The 21,115-nt window shown below is 36.5% G+C and overlaps 2 protein-coding genes across 2 annotated transcripts in view; one reads left to right on the plus strand and one right to left on the minus strand.

The window, feature by feature from the left end:
- Positions 1-21,115, plus strand: part of UBAC2 (UBA domain containing 2) — a 239,940-nt gene that overhangs the window by 44,740 nt on the left and 174,085 nt on the right. The window lies entirely within an intron of this gene.
- Positions 2,730-6,943, minus strand: GPR18 (G protein-coupled receptor 18). Its single transcript, XM_077158583.1, has 2 exons — positions 6,727-6,943; positions 2,730-3,962 (listed from the first exon to the last, which is right to left on the minus strand). The coding sequence occupies exon 2, from the start codon at positions 3,926-3,928 to the stop codon at positions 2,933-2,935; it is 996 nt and encodes a 331-aa protein (XP_077014698.1). The 5' UTR covers positions 3,929-3,962; positions 6,727-6,943; the 3' UTR covers positions 2,730-2,932.

Genomic DNA, 21,115 nt, shown 5'->3' on the forward strand with positions numbered 1-21,115 from the left:
CTCTTGGTAGATTGAGATGTTCTTTCACAACAGATGAATGACCTGTAACACTGTAAGATACTGACCCTGACAACTGTTTAATCAGTTTTGCTTTTTACAGTATTAGTAACTTAAGTTATTTTTGTGTCCCGTTTTTGTAAATCAAATGAAACTAAGATGATTCTGACAGTAGGTATTTTGTGTGTATGTATGTATTTGTTCAAATAAAAAAAATATATGATAAAGATTGTGAAAAAAGGGTCATTTTCCTTTTATAAACCATTGAGTCCTTATTTTCTTCACAATAAAGGTCAGACTCCTCTGAGATGCCATTTAGGCAGTCTGAAGTTGTGGAAATAGCATGGGCTTTGCCATCAGGACAGATTTGAGATTCCAGTTCTCCCACTTACTAGTTATATATAATCTTGAGCAAGTTGTGTCTTACGTTCCATTACCTAAGCTCAGTTTTTAGATGTGTTTCCTTTGTAAGTTGGGGGGTGCTTTATACTTCATGGGACAGGCTAGAGGATTAAATAAGCTCATTTATGCAAAGAACCGAGCAGTAGTGCCCCAAATACATTGGTTTTCTTCTTTTCCTTCAAATCCCTCATACCCTGACTTAAGTCAAGTCTTGCAAACCACTACTGTGTGTCACTTAGCTTTCTTAACGTGCTGTTTTTGTATTTTCATGTTTCCTTGTTTTTCTTTCTGCTCCCTTGTGCCCTTGGCAGAATTAAGTGTCCTTTTTTTGTGTATTCCAACATATTTATGAACATCCCTATTAGCATTTATTATGTTGCATTGTCATTATCTGTGCTTTCTATGCCACATTATTAGCTCTTTGAGGGAGAACCACATTTTACTTTATGTACCTATTACGTTACACTCATTTATGTCTAAGGGATAACACTGATTACAGTGATGCTACAATTAGACTGTAAGATCTGTGAATCATAGGTCCATTCAATTCTTTTTCTAGTGCTTTGCATAGAAATACCTGACATTTAATAGATACTCATGACTTATATTTGAAATTCAGAAAATACGGCCATTAGATTTTTAAAGTTTAGGTACTTCTGGTCCCTTGCCTATCATACATTGTCTTTATTGCCTATTATTTTTTGTTAGTATTTATATGTGGGTATTATATCATTTTCCAAAATCAACCCCTTCAACAACAAAGAGGAATTTTGAGTTTTTACATATTGTGTTTAAATATATCTGATTCCAATGAATAAAATTATTTTTAAGTTAGCTGTTTTAAATTATCTACAGTTTACTTGTGAGAGCCATGATGTATGTTTTCACTGTGACTTTGTGCTCTCAGATTAAACTCTTATTAGGAAAAGCCATTGCAGAGAATTTTCTATTTAACAAATTATGTAAGAGTAGATTAACCTGTGTAGTTGAGAACTACACACTACAGGCTGTGATTGTGTGTATATGTACCATAAGCCTACATATCAAATGAAAGAGTTATTTCCTTTGTTTTAGAAGTGTTAAAGATATTTGTATGAAGTATCTTATTCATTCAACTATTCAACCACAAAATTTCCTAGTATTTTCCTCTTTGAGGGAAAATTGCATCTTAGTATCCCCTTGACTCTCCTAAATTCTTAGTTATCAGAATGTTTACATTCTTTTTAGACTGCTTGCTTTTTATTTTGAAAAATTATTGATTGACATGAAAAGACAACTGAACAAAGTTTCTAGTCCTGGTTCTGTAACTGAGCAAGTCATATAACTTCTTTGGACTTCAGTTTCTTTAGATTTAAAACAGATTTAAATTTAAACAAACTTCTAGTGCTAAAATTCTATTTTATGATTAATCTCCTTTGTATTATGCTTTTATTTTTGGTAAAGGAAGATGAATGTTCTTGTTAATTATATAAATCCACTTATAGCCAATACATATATTTGGTTCCAAGTCTCGTTAGGAGTTGATCATGTTAAGACTGATAAAGGCGATTTAACAGAAAGGAAGTTATGGTTGAATCATTTTTGCATTTCTGTAATATTTAGAAAATTAGGGACTTTACAGATCACAGTTCAATTGCTTTTCTTTTTAAATGGAAGGATTACTTGGTTTGTTACTTTAGGGGAAATTAAGTGGCAAGACTAAAATTAAAATTAACGTTCTTGCCCAGTGCTCTTTATAGTATATAAAATCAATTGATCTCTTTTGTAATGTGATGTTTAATCACATAAAAACAGTGGACCATTTGTGTTGGAGAAACGTAATTCACATGTAGCAGAAACCTCATGTCCATAGGAATGGCAGAAATAGAATTGCAGGTCAGGTTTCTACCATTTGTTTTAAGTAGAGTCATGCAAAGTAAGATCTCGTTAAGTGTTGAGTGACTATAGTCTTTTTCGAAAAGAAATTTAAGAGTGAGGAGAGCCAATGGTTTTGGCCTTTAATTTTTCTCTGTAGTAATGGATAGTGGTTTTGAGTAGAATATGGTGCTTGTGTAAGAATATTGCATTTAGCCCTTTAATCCTAAGGGTAAAATAGGCCTAAGGGAGCTACATCTAGATGGAAAAAATAATTCAATCAAATTGTTTTGAACAGTAGCTGGACTTTTTTTCCTACCTTTTTGATTGACATAGATGACTGACTTGTACCATAGAATTAAATCCAAAAAGTCAAGTCATTTATTATTTAGGTAAGGCCTAAATATGAAATACCAATAGGATATTTGCCTCCCAGCAATTCTTGAATATGTTTTATAAAAGTTTTAAAAATAAAAATAATGAATTTATTGGAATACCTAAGAACATTTAATTATGTTGCCACAATAATAAGATCCCAAAGGAGTAGTTTTTATTTTATTATTTTATTTTTTTGAGGCGAGAAGGAACTTAATATCATGCAGAATACCCTTCAACCTGACCCTAGTGTAGTTGTAAAGTGAATTTAAAAAAATTGGGGAAGGAACTGCCTTTCTGTCATTCATAACATTTCACTGTTTATGTTGCTTAGTGACCGTAAACTAGCCGATCGGAAACTTTTTCTGCGCACACTCCGAAGGTAATTGCGGTATAACATGACACTAATAACTCGAGCTTGAAATTGTTTTGAAACAATATAGTAGAGAATAACATCCAGACATGTGCTGAGGTTCATGAGAAAGGTGGTAAAGGCTCCCCAGGGACTGTAACTATTTGCTTCCCCTCCCAGCATTAGGAAAGCAAAACAGATGTGAAAAGGCATAAAGCATATGAGCACTTGCACCACGAGAGTGATGATGATTCTTATAGACTTCTCCTTGACTTTTGGTTTCAGCTTAGATGTCCTTCCATGAAGGAGGCTATGAATAATGACCAAGTAGCACCCAATCATGATAAACAGAGGAATCAGGAAAAAAAAAATCAGTCGAGTGAAGTTGAGCACGTTTATAGCTTTTAAGTGGATAATGTCAGAAATCTTTAGGCAGGTGGCAGGGTTGGAGGCTTTATCCGGGTCTTCATGTAGAAACAGCAGTGGGGCAGTTGTTGTCAGAGTCATTACCCAGACTCCCACACACGCCAGCACGGCTTTGCATGTGTTTTTAAGTTCTTTGGCATATTTTGGCTGCACAATGGCCATGTATCTGTCAGCACTAATAAAAGCAAGAAGCCATAGAGCAATGCTTGGATAAAACACTGTGAGAGCCCCAAGAATCTGGCAAAAGTGCTCACCAAATGGCCATTCACCCTTTGCATAATAAAACATTCGAAAGGGTAAGCTCATTATAAATATTAAGTCCAGTAATGCCACATTCATCATATAGACAGTTACAGTGGTTCTCTTCTTGGTGGTACAGCTGAAAACCCATAATGCAGTGACATTAACAAGCAATCCAATTATGAAGATACAGCTATAGAAGACAAGGGCAGCAATTTTGTATTCCTCTGGATGTGAGTTGTCAGAAGGAGCTGGTTGATCTTGATTGCTAGTGGTAGTCATCTTGTATTTTCTTGGGAGGCATGATACTTAGAAACTGAGAAGATAGTTAAGAAAAATAAGAGGAATGAAACGCTTTTTTGAAAAATAAATGCTTAACATTCTCACGTTCAGTTTGGCATGTCAATTTATTTTAATTTTGAGAGCATTTTATGGTGAAGAGCCAATATATGTGTCTAAATATTTATTAAAGAATTAATCTTCATTCTGTTTAAATATTTTGTAATTAGATTAGTAATTTCAAAAAATAAATTTTCACTCATTAAAATTTTAATATACAAAGTGTGTTTTAGAAAACTGGTAAAGGGACTGTAAACCTGATGAATCATTGAACAGTTAACGATAATTTTCAGTTGAGGGCAAAAACTTTTCTTTTTTCACTGTTTTATCCCCAGTAATACTCAATAAGTGTTTGCTGACTTAATGAACGAGTGAAGGAAGGAACCTTCAGTGAGGTGGCCTCCAGTAGCTATTCTCTGGTTTGCCAATGAAGACTTGTGTAGTTGGCCATTGTCTTTTTTTTTTTTTTTTAAGTGGCAAACCCTTCTTGACATTATTACTTTTTGTTCTTTTAAAAATGCCTTATTTTAAAATATCACAGGTCTAGAAACAGGTGTCTTGTGTCATGGTCTGCAGGTCAACTTGACTGTTGAAACAAAGGATAAGCTATTTTATCAAGTACGGTTGGGCATGCCTAATGCTATCTTACAGATTGTGTTTGCCAGTGTCTTAGAAGCTGATTTCATTCACTGTAATGGCACACAGAAAGCAACAAGTTTCTAAGGAATTTTAAAACAATATATTGCTAGTATAACAATTTTTTATATCTTCATTCTACCTAGATACAGAAGCCTATGTATTATTTGTCAGGTTATTTTAAAAAGAGATCTCAAAGATAGTTAGATATTAACATTTCTTGATAATTTGATATGTTTGCAGAAACTAATAAATTCCCATAACAAAAATGTCTATTTTTAATAGAAAAGAGTTTAGTTGTAATTGTAAACACCATCGACTCCTTAGTGTGAAAATTCTGTCACCCGTGATGCAATACCAACAACAGGTTTTTAAAATAGACTCAATACAAAGAGATGGAACATTGTGGCATCCCTTTGAAATATGGAGGTGTATAAAAAGTTTCCTTCAAAAGTGTCACTCTACATAATGGAATGTCACTAATTCAGCTCTGAATCTCTCCTTTACTAGCAATGATGGGGGTGGTATTTAGCAGTCTGTGATCACTCTCATCATAGACTGTTGATAATCAAGAATTATTTTGAGCAATTGCTGTAGACAAATACAAGATATAAATTTTTTTCTCTCTCCCTCCTTCCCTTCATTCCTTCCTGCCTGAAGCTAGTTTGCCAAATATTTAGGTTAAATAAGATTTTGGAATAGAATTCTCTAAATTTAAAAACCTTTCAACTTTAATTCTTACCCTCTTATTTTCTGAGATAAGTTTTCATTTATCCACATGAACAGGCTTGGAAGCCTGTTGCCAGGAACACTTGTGGCTATGCTTTTTATCATCTATAGAATAAACTTAAATGACTGTTGTGAAGGCCATTTCCCTACTTAATTTTCTTAGCATCTATGAAAATCACACTCATTAGAAAATATTTTTTGCATACTATAAGCTATGTGTCTGGCTTCAAGTGTTCACCTCTCTGTATATCAGAATTTTGAAGTAGAGCTGTTTTAGGGCTCAATTCCAGAAACATAATAGCTTGAATATTGGTTGGGGTAAGACTACTTCAAAATCAAGTCCATATTTGCCAGAGAAGCCAATTTCTTCCTAAACTTCACCCCAGTTCATTGAGTATCCTGCACAGAAGCTTCATTTCACCATAGTGCAATTCTCTTCAAATGATTAAAATATTGCTATGTAAATTAAAGAAAACAAAAAGCAACCCTCCCTAAACTAATTAGAATTTCCAAATACTTATGACTAGGGTATGAATTTCTATCAAATGAGAAAAATGCTGCAGAAATAAATTAAATCTCCATTATCATACAAAGGAGAATTTTGCAGGATTGACTTACTTTCAACTCTCCATAATTTTTTTTCCATAAATTTTTAAGTAGTGGTATTTGTAATGTAAATGAAATTTTATATCCTTTTTTCTCTTTAATACAGCATGAGGTTTCCCTCTATCATCCTCATCCCGTAATTTTGTCACATAAATTCCATCCTCAGAAACCAGTTTTGAGTAGATCTCCCTTCCTGCCCCCAATTGAGCTCTATATAGCCTGCTTTTATATAGCCTGCTTTTATATAGCCTGTTACCAGTTCTTGCATTCATTTGCTTAAGTTTGAAAAAAATATGAGTGATGCATATGTTTTAAAGGCTTTGCCCAGTGTATGTTGGACTCTGCACACATACCCTGAAATTTTGGATATTTTGAAAAGTAACTGGCTTTCAGTTTAACTTTTTAAAAGCATTAAGCCCTGTGATTATCTGTAGTTTTTCTTTTCTTGAAAACCACTAAATACATTTTATGAAACAATGTAATTGAAACCATGTGATGAAAACTCCTAAATACGTTTCTGATTTGTTACACAACATATTCCTTAAGTTGAAAAACATTACATTTACTCTTAATGTAAAACAACATAGAACATTTATGAAAAACCATATTAATAATGTGGGAGGATGATAGCTTGACACATTTCTTGGTCTTTCACCAACATAGTATTTTGGTAATATAAGTATTATCAAAATAAAACAACACTTTTTAAATTTAGTAATTAAAGCATTATTACTTCTGACTGATCTTTGATGAAGTTAAATACTGCTTACCTTCTGTCCGTCAAAAAAGCTGTATTAGAGATGAACATTTTCAGTATACCCAGTTCTGTAAAAGAGATGTCCCTGGTTTGCTTCTGTTAAAATAACTCTTTCTGGAAATGATATGTTTAGAAATGCTGTGTTTCTTTTTGTTGCTTTAAAAAGTTGTTTCAAGTGTAACGCTTGGTACTCATTTGGCTGTAAGAGCTGCTTTGTCTCTTTCAGGAAGTACTCTTTGAAATAAGGTTTTTTCAACTTATGACTTCACTCTGGATGTGGTTTTTCCCTTTCACAAATGATTTGTTTATGAAGTCATGTTTAGCATAAGCTCCCCTTGAAATGATGGCATATATTTAAAAGAACATTCAAAAAGTGGAAAATTGTTTGCTTTGAGCCTGCATCATCTGTGGAATTTGATGTTGAATAGAAAGGGGATAAAATTCTAGCTGTGTGACTTTGTGTAGTTACTTAACCAGTTAGAGCCATTTACCTACTTAGTTTCTATGCTCTTAAAATAGAAATCATACCCATCTGTAGGGTTGTGAGGACCCAAATGCTTGACATAGTACGTGGCACTTGGTAGTAGTCCCGAACAAGAGTCTAACCCTCACCTACAAAGGGTTATCATGGAATATCCACTTCTTACTATTTAAACATTTCTGAATAGTTTAAAATTGGGTCATTCAGTTGTTTCCTTCTGTGTTGCATGTACATTTTCCCAGTTTAGTTTTTTTTTTTTTTTTTTTGCATGGGTAGGCACCAGGAATCGAGTCTAGGTCTCCGGCAATTTGCTTTATTTTTAAGTCTCTAATTTTCACTTCCTTTCTGTCATGTAGAAATCTAGAAATAACTTCTTTTGCCTAAATATCACTATAAATGCTCAGAAAATGCCTGGGAGTCTTTTATGGAATGATTTACATATTCGGAGTATTTTAATTTAAGAGGAGAAATGAAACCAGTGGAAAGGGAAGTGGTCAAATTAAGCATGCCTGCCTAGTTATATTAAATATTTTACTTTCTCTTTTCTTAAAAAAAATTATTTCGTTTTGCTTGTCTTAAAATTTTAATTATTTATATATTTGGTTATGCATTTGTCAGCTCTTAAAAAGCAGATGAATTTAACTGTATTTGTTTTTTGAATTTAAGACTCTCCTCTGACAAAACAGTAGTAAGTGTATGACTTACAAAAGCTTTTTAAATCCTTGCCTTTGGAGAAAAGGTACTTTTGAGTATTATAACCTGCCAGAAAAAATGGGTTTTAGAAACATTGGAAACAACCTGAACAATCATTTCTTGTGTAGGTGAGGGAGTTGAGGCTCAGACAGGTCCCATGACTTGCTTAAGAATTCAGAGTGACAACCAAGCTAAGCTTCTTTAGGTGCCTAGTTCAGTTTCTCCCATTTGTCCTCTAGTCAGTGTAATGACTTCTTATGAGATTATTGCAGTAGGTTTATTTATTAAATATGATTTATTTATTGCCAAATTATACTTTTGTATGTGGGATCATGTTTATTGGAGATAGGAACCTCCTGTCTACAGTATGATCTATTATTTATCTTAATTTCATTTAGCCTGTGACAAATTTTCTGAAATTAAGTACTACAGAGCTTTGCCTGTGTGTTGAAATTGACAGATACATTGACACATGTAGTCCCGAATTTTGTTCATATAAACTTCAGTCTTACAGAGATTCTTATTCTGAATTGCTGGTCGCTCAGCCAGAGGCCACATGGGACAAATAAGGCCTAGAGAGCTAGGCCTTGCTGGAGATTGGCATTCGCATTTCTCTCTTGTTCTTGTCTCATCTTATTCTCCATTGCACCCATAGAGGACCTTTTGCATTCGTTCTTTTTTTTTTTAGGCCTAAATTTTTTTTAAATTTATTTATTAATTAAAAAAATAAAGAAACAAAATAAAACAACATGCATAATCAGTAATTCACAATATCATCACTTAGTTGCATATTCATCATTTCTTAGAACATTTGCATTAATTCAGAAAAAGAAATAAAACAAACACAGGAAAGAAAAAAAAAGATTATACCTACCATACCCCTTATCCCTTGCTTTCAGGGAACACTAGCACTTAAACTAAATTTACTTTAACATTTGTTCCCCCTATTATTTATTTTTATTCCATATGTTCTACTCCTTTGTTGACAAGGTAGATAAAAGGAGCATCAGCCACAAGGTTTTCACAATCACACAGTCACATTGTGACAGCTGCATCATTATTCAATCATCCTCAAGAAACATGGCTACTGGAATACAGCTCTACATTTTCAGGCAGTTCCTTCCAGCCTCTCCATTACATCTTGAGTGACAAGATGATATCTACTTGATGCATAAGAATAACCTCCAGGATAATCTCTCGACTCTGTTTGGAATTTCCCAGCCATTGACACTTTGTCTCATTTTCCTCTTCCCCCTTTTGGTCGAGAAGGTTTTCTCAATCCTTTGATGCTAAGTCTCAGCTCATTCTAGGGTTTTTCTCAATCCCTTGATGCTGAGTCTCTGCTCATTCCAAGATCTCTGTCCCACATTGCCAGGAAGGTCCACACCCCTGGGCGTCATGTCCCACGTAGAGAGGGGTAGAGTGGTGAGACTGCTTGTTGTGTTGGCTGGAGAGAGGGGCCACATCTGAGCAACAAAAGAGGCTCTCTTGGGGGTGACTCTTAGGCCTAAATTTTAAGTAGGCTTGACCTATCCTTTGTGGGGTTAAGTTTCATATGAACAAACCTCAAGACTGGAGGCTCTGCCTATAGCTTTGGTTGTCCACACTGCTTGTGAGAATATCAAGAATTCAACTTGGGGAAATTGAATTTCTCCCCATTCTCACCACTCCCCGAAGGGGGCTTTGCAGATACTTTTCCACTCACTGATTGAATCACTCTGGGATTCATTGGGGCATCACTCTGGACAAACCAGTAAATCTCATGTCCCACCTGAGATTCCAAGTACTTATGGCGTTCAATCAAACTATCTACATAAGTTATATTAGGAAATGCACTAGTCAAAATATTAATTTTGTAACTAATAAACATTTTTTGCTTTAGTCTCACACAGAAGGTGACATTTTAAAATATTAATTACCATCTATTTTCAGTACCCTGCAATAATGACATTCCTTTGTTCCTCATGCAAAAACATTTTTAAAGTTGTACTTTGTACATTTCACTATCATTATATGCTCTAGGCATTCCCAGATTACAACATCTCAATCTTTTTTTTTATTAATCAAAAAAAAGAAAAGAAATTAACACAACATTTAGAAATCATTCCATTCTACACATGCACTCAGTAATTCTTAGTATCATCACATAGATGTATGATCATCATTTCTTAGTACATTTGCATCGATTTAGGAAAAGAACTAGCAAAACAGCAGAAAAAGATATAGAATGTTAATATAGAGAAGAGAATTAAAATAATAATACTAATAAAATATATATATAAAAAGGAAAAAGAAAAAAACAAAAACAAAAGATACAAACACACAAACAAACAAACAAAAAACTATATTTCAGGTGCAGCTTCATTCAGTGTTCCAACATAGTTACATTACACTTAGGTATTATTGTGCTGTCCATTTTTGAGTTTTTGTATCTAGTCCTGTTGCACAGTCTATATCCCTTCAGCTCCAATTACCCATTATCTTACCCTGTTTCTAACTCCTGCTGGTCTCTGTTACCAATGATATATTCCAAGCTGATTCTCGAATGTCGGTTCACATCAGTGGGACCATACAGTATTTGTCCTTTAGTTTTTGGCTAGACTCACTCAGCATAATGTTCTCTAGGTCTATCCATGTTATTACATGCTTCATAAGTTTAGTCTGTCTTAAAGCTGCATAATATTCCATCGTAGGTATACGCCACAGTTTGTTTAGCCACTCGTCTGTTGATGGACATTTTGGCTGTTTCCATCTCTTTGCAATTGTAGATAATGCTGCTATAAACACTGGTGTGCAAATGTCCGTCTGTGTCTTTGCCCTTAAGTCCTTTGAGTAGATACCTAGCAGTGGTATTGCTGGGTCGTAATCCATTCTGCCATTCTATGTCTTTTGATTGGGAAATTCAGTCCATTAACTTTTAGTGTTATTACTGTTTGGATAATATTTTCCTCTACCATTTTGGCTTTTGTATTATATATATCATATCTGATTTTCCTTCTTTCTACACTTTACTCCATACCTCTCTCTTCTGTCTTTTCGTATCTGACTCTAGTGCTCCCTTTAGTATTTCTTGCAGAGCTGGTCTCTTGGTCACAAATTCTCTCAGTGACTTTTTGTCTATAAATGTTTTAATTTCTCCTTCATTTTTGAAGGACAATTTTGCTGGATATAGGAGTCTTGGTTGGCAGTTTTTCTCTTTTAGTAATTTAAATATATCATCCCACTGTCTTCTAGCTTCCATGGTTTCTGCTGAAAAATCTACACATAGTCTTATTGGGTTTCCCTTGTATGTGACAGATTGTTTTTCTCTTGCTGCTTTCAAGATCCTCTCTTTCTCTTTGACCTCTGACATTCTAACTAGTAAGTGTCTTGGAGAACGCCTATTTGGGTCTATTCTCTTTGGGGTGCGCTGCACTTCTTGGATCTGTAAATTTAGGTCTTTCATAAAAGTTGGGAAATTTTCAGTGATAATTTCTTCCATTAGTTTTTCTCCTCCTTTTCCCTTCTCTTCTCCTTCTGGGACACCCACAACATGTATATTTGTGCGCTTCATATTGTCATTCAGTTCCCTGATCCCCTGCTCAAGTTTTTCATTCTTTTCCCTATAGTTTCTGTTTCTTTTTGGAATTCAGATGTTCCATCCTCCAGTTCACTAATTGTAGCTTCTGTCTCTTTAGATCTACCATTGTAGGTATCCATTGTTTTTTCCATTTTTTCTTCTTTGTCCTTCACTCTCCTAAGTTCTGTGATTTGTTTTTTCAGATTTTCTATTTCTTCTTTTTGTTCAGCCCATGTCTTCTTCATGTCCTCCCTCAATTTATTGATTTGGTTTTTGAAGAGTTTTTCCATTTCTGTTCATATATTCAGCATTAGTTGTCTCAGCTCCTGTATCTCATTTGAACTATTGGTTTGTTCCTTTGACTGGGCCATATCTTCAATTTTCCGAGCGTCATCCATTATTTTCTGCTGGTGTCTGGGCATTTGATCAGATTTCCCTGGGTTTGGGACCCGGCTGGTTGAAAGGTTTTTCTGTGAAATCTCTGGGCTCTGTTTTTCTTTTCCTGCCCAGTAGGTGGCGCTCATCTGTCTGCGGGGCCCACCAGTAAAAGATGCTGTGGCTCCTTTAACTTGCCAATCCGAATCTCGCAGTCGGCCCAGGAAACCGCACGTGGAGGGGGGGGGGTCGCCAGCCGCTGCGGCTTGGGGGAGTGCCGGTCCAAATTGCCCAGCTGGCCCGAGACACCAAGCGTGGCGGGAGGGCCCCGCTATCCAATGTTCCCAGTCAGACCAGGGAGCCACGTGCGTGGAGGGGACCCCAGTCGCCAGCCGCCCCGGCCAGGAAAACGCGCGCCCCTCGGGTGTCTCACCGCAGCAGATTCTCCCTGCCCGTTCAGCCGTTCCAGAATGGGGTACACTGTCTTTTTGGTCTCTGTCGTGGCTCCGGGAGCTGTTTCGTATTGTTTCTGTTTCTTTAGTTGCTTTTCTGGAGGAGGAACTAAGACCCGTGCGTCTTACTAAGCTGCCATCTTCTCCGGTTGCATTCGTTCTTGATTACCTTTCACATGCTGTTCCACTGACATAACATTTCTTACCGCCTCACTCCCAGCTCTTGGCTTGGCCAGCTACAATTTATCCTTAAGTTTTCATTGTAAAGACTGTGTTTTTCAGAAAGATTTCTTAACCCCCCAAGCTGGGTTGGTAATTCACCCTATAAGGTTCTAATTTAGCACTTGGTACTTAACCTTATTGCACATGTCTGTAATGTTACTATATATTTTCTTGACTTTTATCCCCCGCTAAATTGTGAGATCCTTGAGAATTGATATGTTATATAAGTGTGCATATGTGTATTTGTATCAATGTATTTTCAACCCCTAGTAGAGGGCCTTGCCTTTTACAGGCATTTAATAAATATCAGTAGAATGTATGATTGAAAAAGTAGGTGAAGAAATGAAGGGGTTGGGGAGAATAATGGCCGTATTACTGAGCCCAGTGTCAGCATGAGGGATGCTTTGACCAGCTTAATTTGTGGGGAACCTGCCAGTCACATGACAGATATGAAGTTAGGCAAGAGGCGTGGGGTGGTGGCCCCTTCCTCTCTTTCCGCCCATGGCCCCTGCAGCATTTTAACATCATTTTGTATGTTCCTGTTCTTCAAAATACATTTCTGTTGAAAATGAATTTTAATGAAAAAAATTCCCCCAAATTGTTTGACTGCAAGTAAACAGTGTGTCAGGATAAAACTTTTAAAGTGTCTTGTTTGACCCTTTAATACTTTAAGTGAGTGGATTTTATTTTTTATTCAAATGGAGAGAGATCTCATTTGGGGACGATTCATGCAACTTTAATTTTCTCACTTATTTGAAATATGAGTTAAAAGAAAAATTTCTCCAGCTTTCCAAAGAGGGACTTCACACATTTGCAGAAATTCTATAGGAAATAACTTGTTTTAGCTCCAATTTTGAGTGAATATAACATAATTTAATTAAGTCAATTTTACAATTATTAGAAAGGATGTAGTTAATGAATTTACACAGTAAATCTCCATTATAAAACATGCTCCTATGTTCGATTTGAGATTTGTCTGTGCAACAGGTAAAATTATGCCTGTCTATAACATATTACTCTTTGACATATTAAGCCTACACAGGGGATTTACCTTTGTTTCCTCATTCCAGCATTGTAGTTAGTGTTCATCAGTGTTTCCTGGATAGGTGGTGTGCTGGTTTGAAAGGATATATACCCCCTAGAAAAGCCATGTTTTTTTTTTTTTTTAACTTTTTTTATTAATTAAAAAAATTAACAAACAAAACATTTAGAAATCATTCCATTCTACATATATAATCATTAATTTCTTAATATCATCACATAGTTGCATATTCATTTCTTAGTACATTTGCATCGATTTAGAAAAAGAAATAAAAAGACAACAGAAAAAGAAATAAAATGATAATAGAGAAAAAAAAACTATACGTACCATACCCCTTACCCCTCGCTTTCATTTACCACTATTTCAAACTGAATTTATTTTAACATTTGTTCCCCCTATTATTTATTTTTATTCCATATGTTCTACTCTTCTGTTGATATAGTAGCTAAAAGGAGCATCAGACATAAGGTTTTCACATTCACAGAGTCTCACTGTGAGAGCTATATCATTGTTCAATCATCATCAAGAAACATGGCTACTGGAACACAGCACTACATTTTCAGGCAATTCCTTCCAGCATCTCCACTACATCTTGAACAACAAGGTGATATCTACTTAATGCGTAAGAATAACCTCCAGGATAACCTCTAGACTCTGTTTGGAATCTCTCAGCCATTGACACTTTCTCTCATTTTACTCTTCCCCCTTGTGGTCGAGAAGGTTCTCTCAGTCTCTTGATGTTAATTCTTAGCTCATTCTAGGGTTTTTCTCAGTCCTTTGATGCTGAGTCTCAGCTCATTCCAGGATCTTTGTCCCACGTTGCCAGGAGGGTCCACACCCCTGGGAGTCATGTCCCACATAGAGAGGGGGAGGGTGGTGAGACTGCTCATCATATTGGCTGGAGAGAGAGGCCACATCTGAGCAACAAAAGAGGCTCTCTTGGGGGTGACTCTTAGGCCTAAATTTTAAGTAGACTTGACCTATCTTTTGTGGGGTTAAGTTTCATGTGAACAAACCCCAAGCCTGGGGACTCAGCCTATAGCTTTGGTTGTCCACACTGCTTGTGAGGATATCAAGAATTCAACTTGGGGAAGTTGAATTTCTCCCCACTCTCACCATTCACCGAAGGGGGCTTGCAAATACTTTTCCAGTCACTGATCAAATCATTCTGGGATTCATCGGGGCATCACTCTGGACAAACCAACAAAATCTCATGTGCTACCTGAGATTCCAATTACTTACGACATTCAATCAAACTATCTACATGAGTTATATTAGGAAATGCTCTAGTCAAAATCTAAGTTTTTAACAAATAAACATTTTTTGCTTTAGTCTCACACATAATGTGACATTTTAAAGTATTAGTTATCATCTATTTTCAGCACCCTGTAATAATGACAATCCTTTGTTCTTCCTCATGCAAAAACATTTTTAAAATTTGTACATTGTACATTTCACTATTATTATACACTCTAGGCATTCCTAGATTATACCATCTCGATCTTTACCATCTATCTTTCTTTCTGATTTCATTTATGTCCCCAGCCCTCCTCCCTCTATCATTCTCACATGCAGCTTCATTCAGTGGAAAAGCCATGTTTTAATCAAAATCCCATTTCATAAAGGTAGAATAATCCCTATTCAGTACTGTGTGTTTGAAACTGTGATCAGATCATCTCCCTGGATAATGTGATTTAGTCAAGAGTGGTTGTTAAACTGGATTAGGTGATGATATGTCTCCACCCATTTGGGTGGTCTTGGATAAGTTTCTGGAGTCCTATAAAAGAGGAAACATTTTGGAGAATGAAGGAAGGAGATTCAGAGAGAGCAGAGAAGAAAGACATAGCTGTGAGAAGCAGAGAGTCCATAAGCCAGTGACCTTGGGAGATGAAGAAGTAAAATGTCTCCCGGGGAGCTTCATGAAACAGGAAGCCAGGAGAGAAAGCTAGCAGATGATGCCTTGCTCGCCATGTGCCCTTCCAGCCGACAAATCGTGACTGTGTTCACCGTATGCCTTCTCGGATGCAAGAGAGACCCTGAACTTCATCAGCCTTCTTGAACCAAGGTATCTTTCCCTGGATACCTCTGATTGAACATTTCTGTAGACTTGTAATTGGGACATTATCTCGGCCTTAGAACTGTTAAACTAGCAACTCATTAAATTCCCCTTTTTAAAAGCCATTCTGTTTCTGGTATATTGCATTCCGGCAGCTAGCAAATTAGAACAGGTGGCAATCAGCACACAGCCCAAAATAGTTAGCAGACAGTCTGTAGAGAGAAGAGATGAGGGAAATAGAAATGCCTGAGCTGGGGTGAGAATCTTATTATCGTTGGGGTCTAACATTCTCCCACTTCGATATTACAGAGCCTTTGTTCCCTACTGCTCTCTTTTTCAAAATTGTATCTAAGTACAATTTTTTTTGAGGGGGTTACCAAAATATTGAATAGTAGGAGTTTCTGCTAAATGAGATTGAGAAACTCTGTGCCTAAATATGTTGGTTTTAAAAAATTCCAACAATTTATAGCTATAATCTTATAGCCAAATTATATGAACCTCTTTTTTACTTGATTTCCTAAATTTCACTTGATTTATAAATTATAAATTTAATAATTCCAAAATTCCTTTCCCAGCACATTTGTGCAGTTTTAAAATTTCATAGATAATTATTTCCCTCACAGCAAAAGAATATAACATGATGACAAAGCAGTTGAATCAAGTTATAACCAAAAGTGTGGATGATTCTAGTTAAATAGATCTACAGCAGCAATGAAAGTAGAGTTCCCTAAACATATTAAAGATTCTTAAGTGTGAAAATCTTCATAGGAGAAGGCTTCTGCATGTCAATAAAATCTGTCCTGGAGCCAGTGAAGTCCTACAAGAACCGGGGCTGAGAGTTTGCAGTGTGACATTTGACTAACTGAATAGAAATCTAATCAAAGTCCCCAGGGCAGTTGATTGAGTAGAGCTCTGTGTTTGTTGTGATGTATACAACTTCCTTCTACAAATTTTGATTTCACAATTAAAATATGAGAAGACGTGGAGATGAGTTAATCTGAAAAGAATACCTCCTAACATGAAGAGGCAGCAGTTCAGAAGAAAAAGTGATAGCGGAGGGCCAGGACTGGTGAAGAAATCACAGATTTGTTATTGTGTTATTTAAATATAAGCTTGTATGCAAGAATGTTTGCTTGAAGATTTTAATAAATAGACATCTGTATATGAGAAAGAAACTGCGTCTTTAAGTTTGAAGGCTGTTGGTTTAAAAAGTGTAATATTAAGTTTTTAAAAAATTATTTCTTCCATTACTTTTATTTATATTCGCAAAAGTCATAGGGCACTGTTTCAAGTACATGATTATATATATATATATATATATATTTTTGGCATGGGCAGGCATCTGGAATCTAACCCGGGTCTCCGGCATGTCAGATGAGAATTCTGCCACTGAGCCCTGTTGCATTGCCCTATGCATGATCTTATTTAATCTTTATGCAGATAGCAAAGTATATCGAGGACACAATGGTAATACAGTTGGCACAACCACGAGACTGGTAATGATTCTAAGATTGTATGTACTTTCTATATTTTGCACTATGGTACTATACTTTGTTTTAGTGATTTTTGTCGAAGTTAGTTTTACTTAATAGAGAAAAAATCTCCTAAGGGAATAGACTGTATTTTCTTCTCCCAGTTTCTCACTAATGAATTGATATTCTAAAGGAAAGAACTTGTGGCTAAATTATAGCAGCCTATAAATTCAATTTTCATGCTAGATGTTGCAGCTAAATTCTAGCAGCCTATAAATTCAATTTTCATTCTTAGGAAGATCTCTGCCATACAACATTTACTGATCCTTGGGCATACCTCTTTATGGCTCATTGATGAAAGGGAAATGATATCATCCTGAATGAGAAGATAGATCAGTGGAATTAAAAAAATTTTTAATTGCGATATTTTCATGAACCCTGCAGTCCATTCAAAGTACACAATCAGTGGCTCATAATATCAACACATGGCAGGTAAATTCTTGAGGTCCCATTAAACTGATCGTGGTCTTATGAAATGTAAAATTGGAGAAGACTTTAAAAATCACTTTCCTGGTCAAGATGGCGGCTTAGCAGTGTGTGCGTTTTAGTTCGTCTTCCAGAACAACTACTGAATAACCAGAAACAGTACAGAACAGCTCCTGGAGCCATGATAGTGACTGGACACACAGCGTACCCCAGTCTGGACCAGCTGGACTGGCTGTGAGTCTCTGGAACAGTGAGTTCCCCAAGCCGCTGTGGCTGGCGCCCGGCGTCCCTCCCCCACAGGCGGCTTCCCGGAGGGAAAGGAAAGAGACTCTAACAGTAGCAGGGACTGAGTCCAACCAAACACCAATTGTGGCATTAATAAACAAATTCTGACTACTAAAAATAGGCCCCCAGCTCATGTGAAACTGGTCAAGGGGGAGGTCGCTTATTGGGCAAACTGAAAAAGAGGAAAGGGGACGAAACAGGTTTTTGTGCCTGTTTCTACAGAGGTTTGGCTGCGTCTGGATTCAATGGTGGGACTACTCAGGCTACAACTGCCCCAGGAATAGGCAAAAACAGACTGCTTTCAGGGCTATCTCCCACGTGTGCCTTCCCCAGGGGAGGGGTAAAGCCCAACTTAGGTGGAATCCCTCTCTCAAGGAATTCAGACCCCAGGGCTTGGCAATTTGAAGCCATTAAAACCAGCCTACAACCTCTTCTCTGTCTCCACCACGCCCCCAGCAAGGAGAGCCTTCCAAAGTTAAAGGAGCCACAACATCTTTTGCTGGTGGGACCCGCAGACAGACAAGTGCCACATACTGGGCAGGATAAGAAAAACAGAGCCCAGAGACTTCACAGGAAAGTCTTTCAACCTGCTGGGTCTCACCCTCAGGGAAAACTGACGCAGGTGACTCCTTCCCCCAATAGGAGGCCAGTTTAGTCCGGGAAAACCCGGCTGGAGTCTGTAATAACTATGTAGACCCTCCTAAGGGTGGGGAGGGAAAAGGCACCTTACAAGCTGGGCAAGAAACAAGCAAACAAGAACTGAAAAATTACCCTCTGTTAAACAAAACTTAAGCTAGAGGCCCAGAAAAAGCTGAACTGAAGGTCAAAGAACAGATAGACAACAAACTCATCTAGCAAGAAAACCCTAGGTAAGATAAGTGAAAGCAATCTCCAGAATAAACTAATTAAGGTAATTAAATGTCCAGACGCCAGCAAAAAATAACAAATCACACCAGGAAAATTGAAAATATGGCCCAGTCAAAGGAACAAACCAATAGTTCAAATGACATACAGGAGCTGAGACAACTAATTCTGAATATACGAACAGAAATGGAAAACCTCATCAAAAACCAAATCAATGAATTGAGGGAGGACATGAAGAAGGCAAGGAAGGAACAAAAAGAAGAAATGGAAAGTCTGAAAAAACAAATCACAGAACTTATGGGAATGAAAGATACAGTAGAAGAGATGAAAAAAACAATGGAAACCTACAATGGTAGATTTCAAGAGACAGAGGTTAGCATTAGTGAACTGGAGGATGGAACATCTGAAATCCGACAAGATACAGAAACTATAGGGAAAAAATGGAAAAATATGAGCAGGGACTCAGGGAACTGAATGATAATATGAAGCGCACAAATATACGTGTTGTGGGGGTCCCGGAAGGAGAAGAGAAGGGAAAAGAAGAAGAAAAACTAATGGAAGAAATTATCACTGAAAATTTCCCAACTCTTACGAAAGACCTAAAATTACAGATCCAAGAAGTGCAGTGTACCCCAAAGGGAATAGATCCAAACAGATTTCTCCAACACACTTACTAGTCAGAATGTCAGATGTCAAAGAGAAAGAGAGGCTCTTGAAAGCAGCAAGAGAAAATAAATCCATCACATACAAGGGAAACCCAGTAAGACTATGTGTAGATTTCTCTGCAGAAACCCTGGAGGCGAGAACACAGTGGGATGATATATTTAAATTACTAAAAGAGTAAAACTGCCAACCAAGAATTCTATACCCAACAAAATTGTCCTTCAAAAATGAGGGAGAAATTAAAGTGTTTTCAGACAAAAAATCACTGAGAGAATTTGTGATCAAGAGACCAGCTCTGCAAGAAATACTAAAGGGAGCACTAGAGACAGAAAGAAAAGACAGACGAGAGAGGTGTGGAGAAGAGTGTAGAAAGAAGGAAAATTAGATATGACATACAAAGTACAAAAGGCAAAATGGTAGAGGAAAGTACTACCCAAACAGTAATAACACTAAATGTTAATGGATTCAACTCCCCAATCAAAAGACATAGACTGGCAGAATGGATTAAAAAACAGGATCCTTCTATATGCTGTCTATAGGAAACATATCTTATACCCAAAGATAAACATAGGTTGAAAGTGAAAGGTTGGGAAAAGATATTTCATGCAAATAACAACCAGAAAAGAGCAGGAGTAGCTATACTAATATCCAACAAATTAGACTTCAAATGTAAAACAGTTAAAAGAGACAAAGAAGGATACTGTCTACTAATAAAAGGAACAATTTAACAAGAAGACATAACAATCATAAATATTTATGCACCGAACCAGAATGCCCCAAAATGCATGAGGCAAATACTGCAAATACTGAAAAGGGAAATAGACACATCTACCATAATAGTTGGAGTCTTCAATTCCCCACTCTCATCAGTGGACAGAACATCTAGACAGAGGATCAATAAAGAAACAGAGAATGTGAATAATACAGTAAATGAGCTAGACTTAACAGACATTTATAGGACATTACACATCACAACAGCAGGATACACCTTTTTCTCAAGTGCTCATGGATCATTCTCAAAGATAGACCATATGCTGGGTCACAAAGCAAGTCTCAACACATTTAAAAAGATTGAAATCATACACAACACTTTCTCGGATCATAAAGGAATGAAGTTGGAAATCAATAATAGGCATAGTGCCAGAAAATTCACAAATACGTGGAGGCTCAACAACACACTCTTAAATAACCAGTGGGTCAAGGAAGAAATTACAAGAGAAATCAGTAAATATCTCGAGGAGAATGAAAATGAAAACACAACATATCGAAACTTATGGGACGCAGCAAAGGCGGTGCTAAGAGGGAAATTTATTGCCCTAAATGCCTATATCAAAAAAGAAGAAAGGGCAAAAATTCGGGAATTAACTGTCCACTTGGAAGAAGTGGAGAAAGATCAGCAAACTAACCCCAAAGCAAGCAAAAGGAAAGAAATAACAAAGATTAGAGCAGAAATAAATGAAATTGAGAACATGAAAACAATTGAAAATCAATAAGACCAGAAGTTGGTTCTATGAGAAAATCAATAAGATTGATGGGCCCTTAGCAAGATTGACAAAAAGAAGAAGAGAGAGGATGCAAATAAATAAGAAATGGAAGAGGAGACATAACCACTGACCGCACAGAAATAAAGGAGGTAATAACAGGATACTATGAAAAACTTTATGCTAATAAATACAACAATGTAGATGAAATGGACGAGTTCCTAGAAAGGCATGAACAACCAACTTTGACTCAAGAAGAAATAGATGACCT

This window comes from Tamandua tetradactyla, chromosome 4, assembly GCF_023851605.1.
Source record: "Tamandua tetradactyla isolate mTamTet1 chromosome 4, mTamTet1.pri, whole genome shotgun sequence".
Classification (NCBI taxonomy): domain Eukaryota; kingdom Metazoa; phylum Chordata; class Mammalia; order Pilosa; family Myrmecophagidae; genus Tamandua; species Tamandua tetradactyla.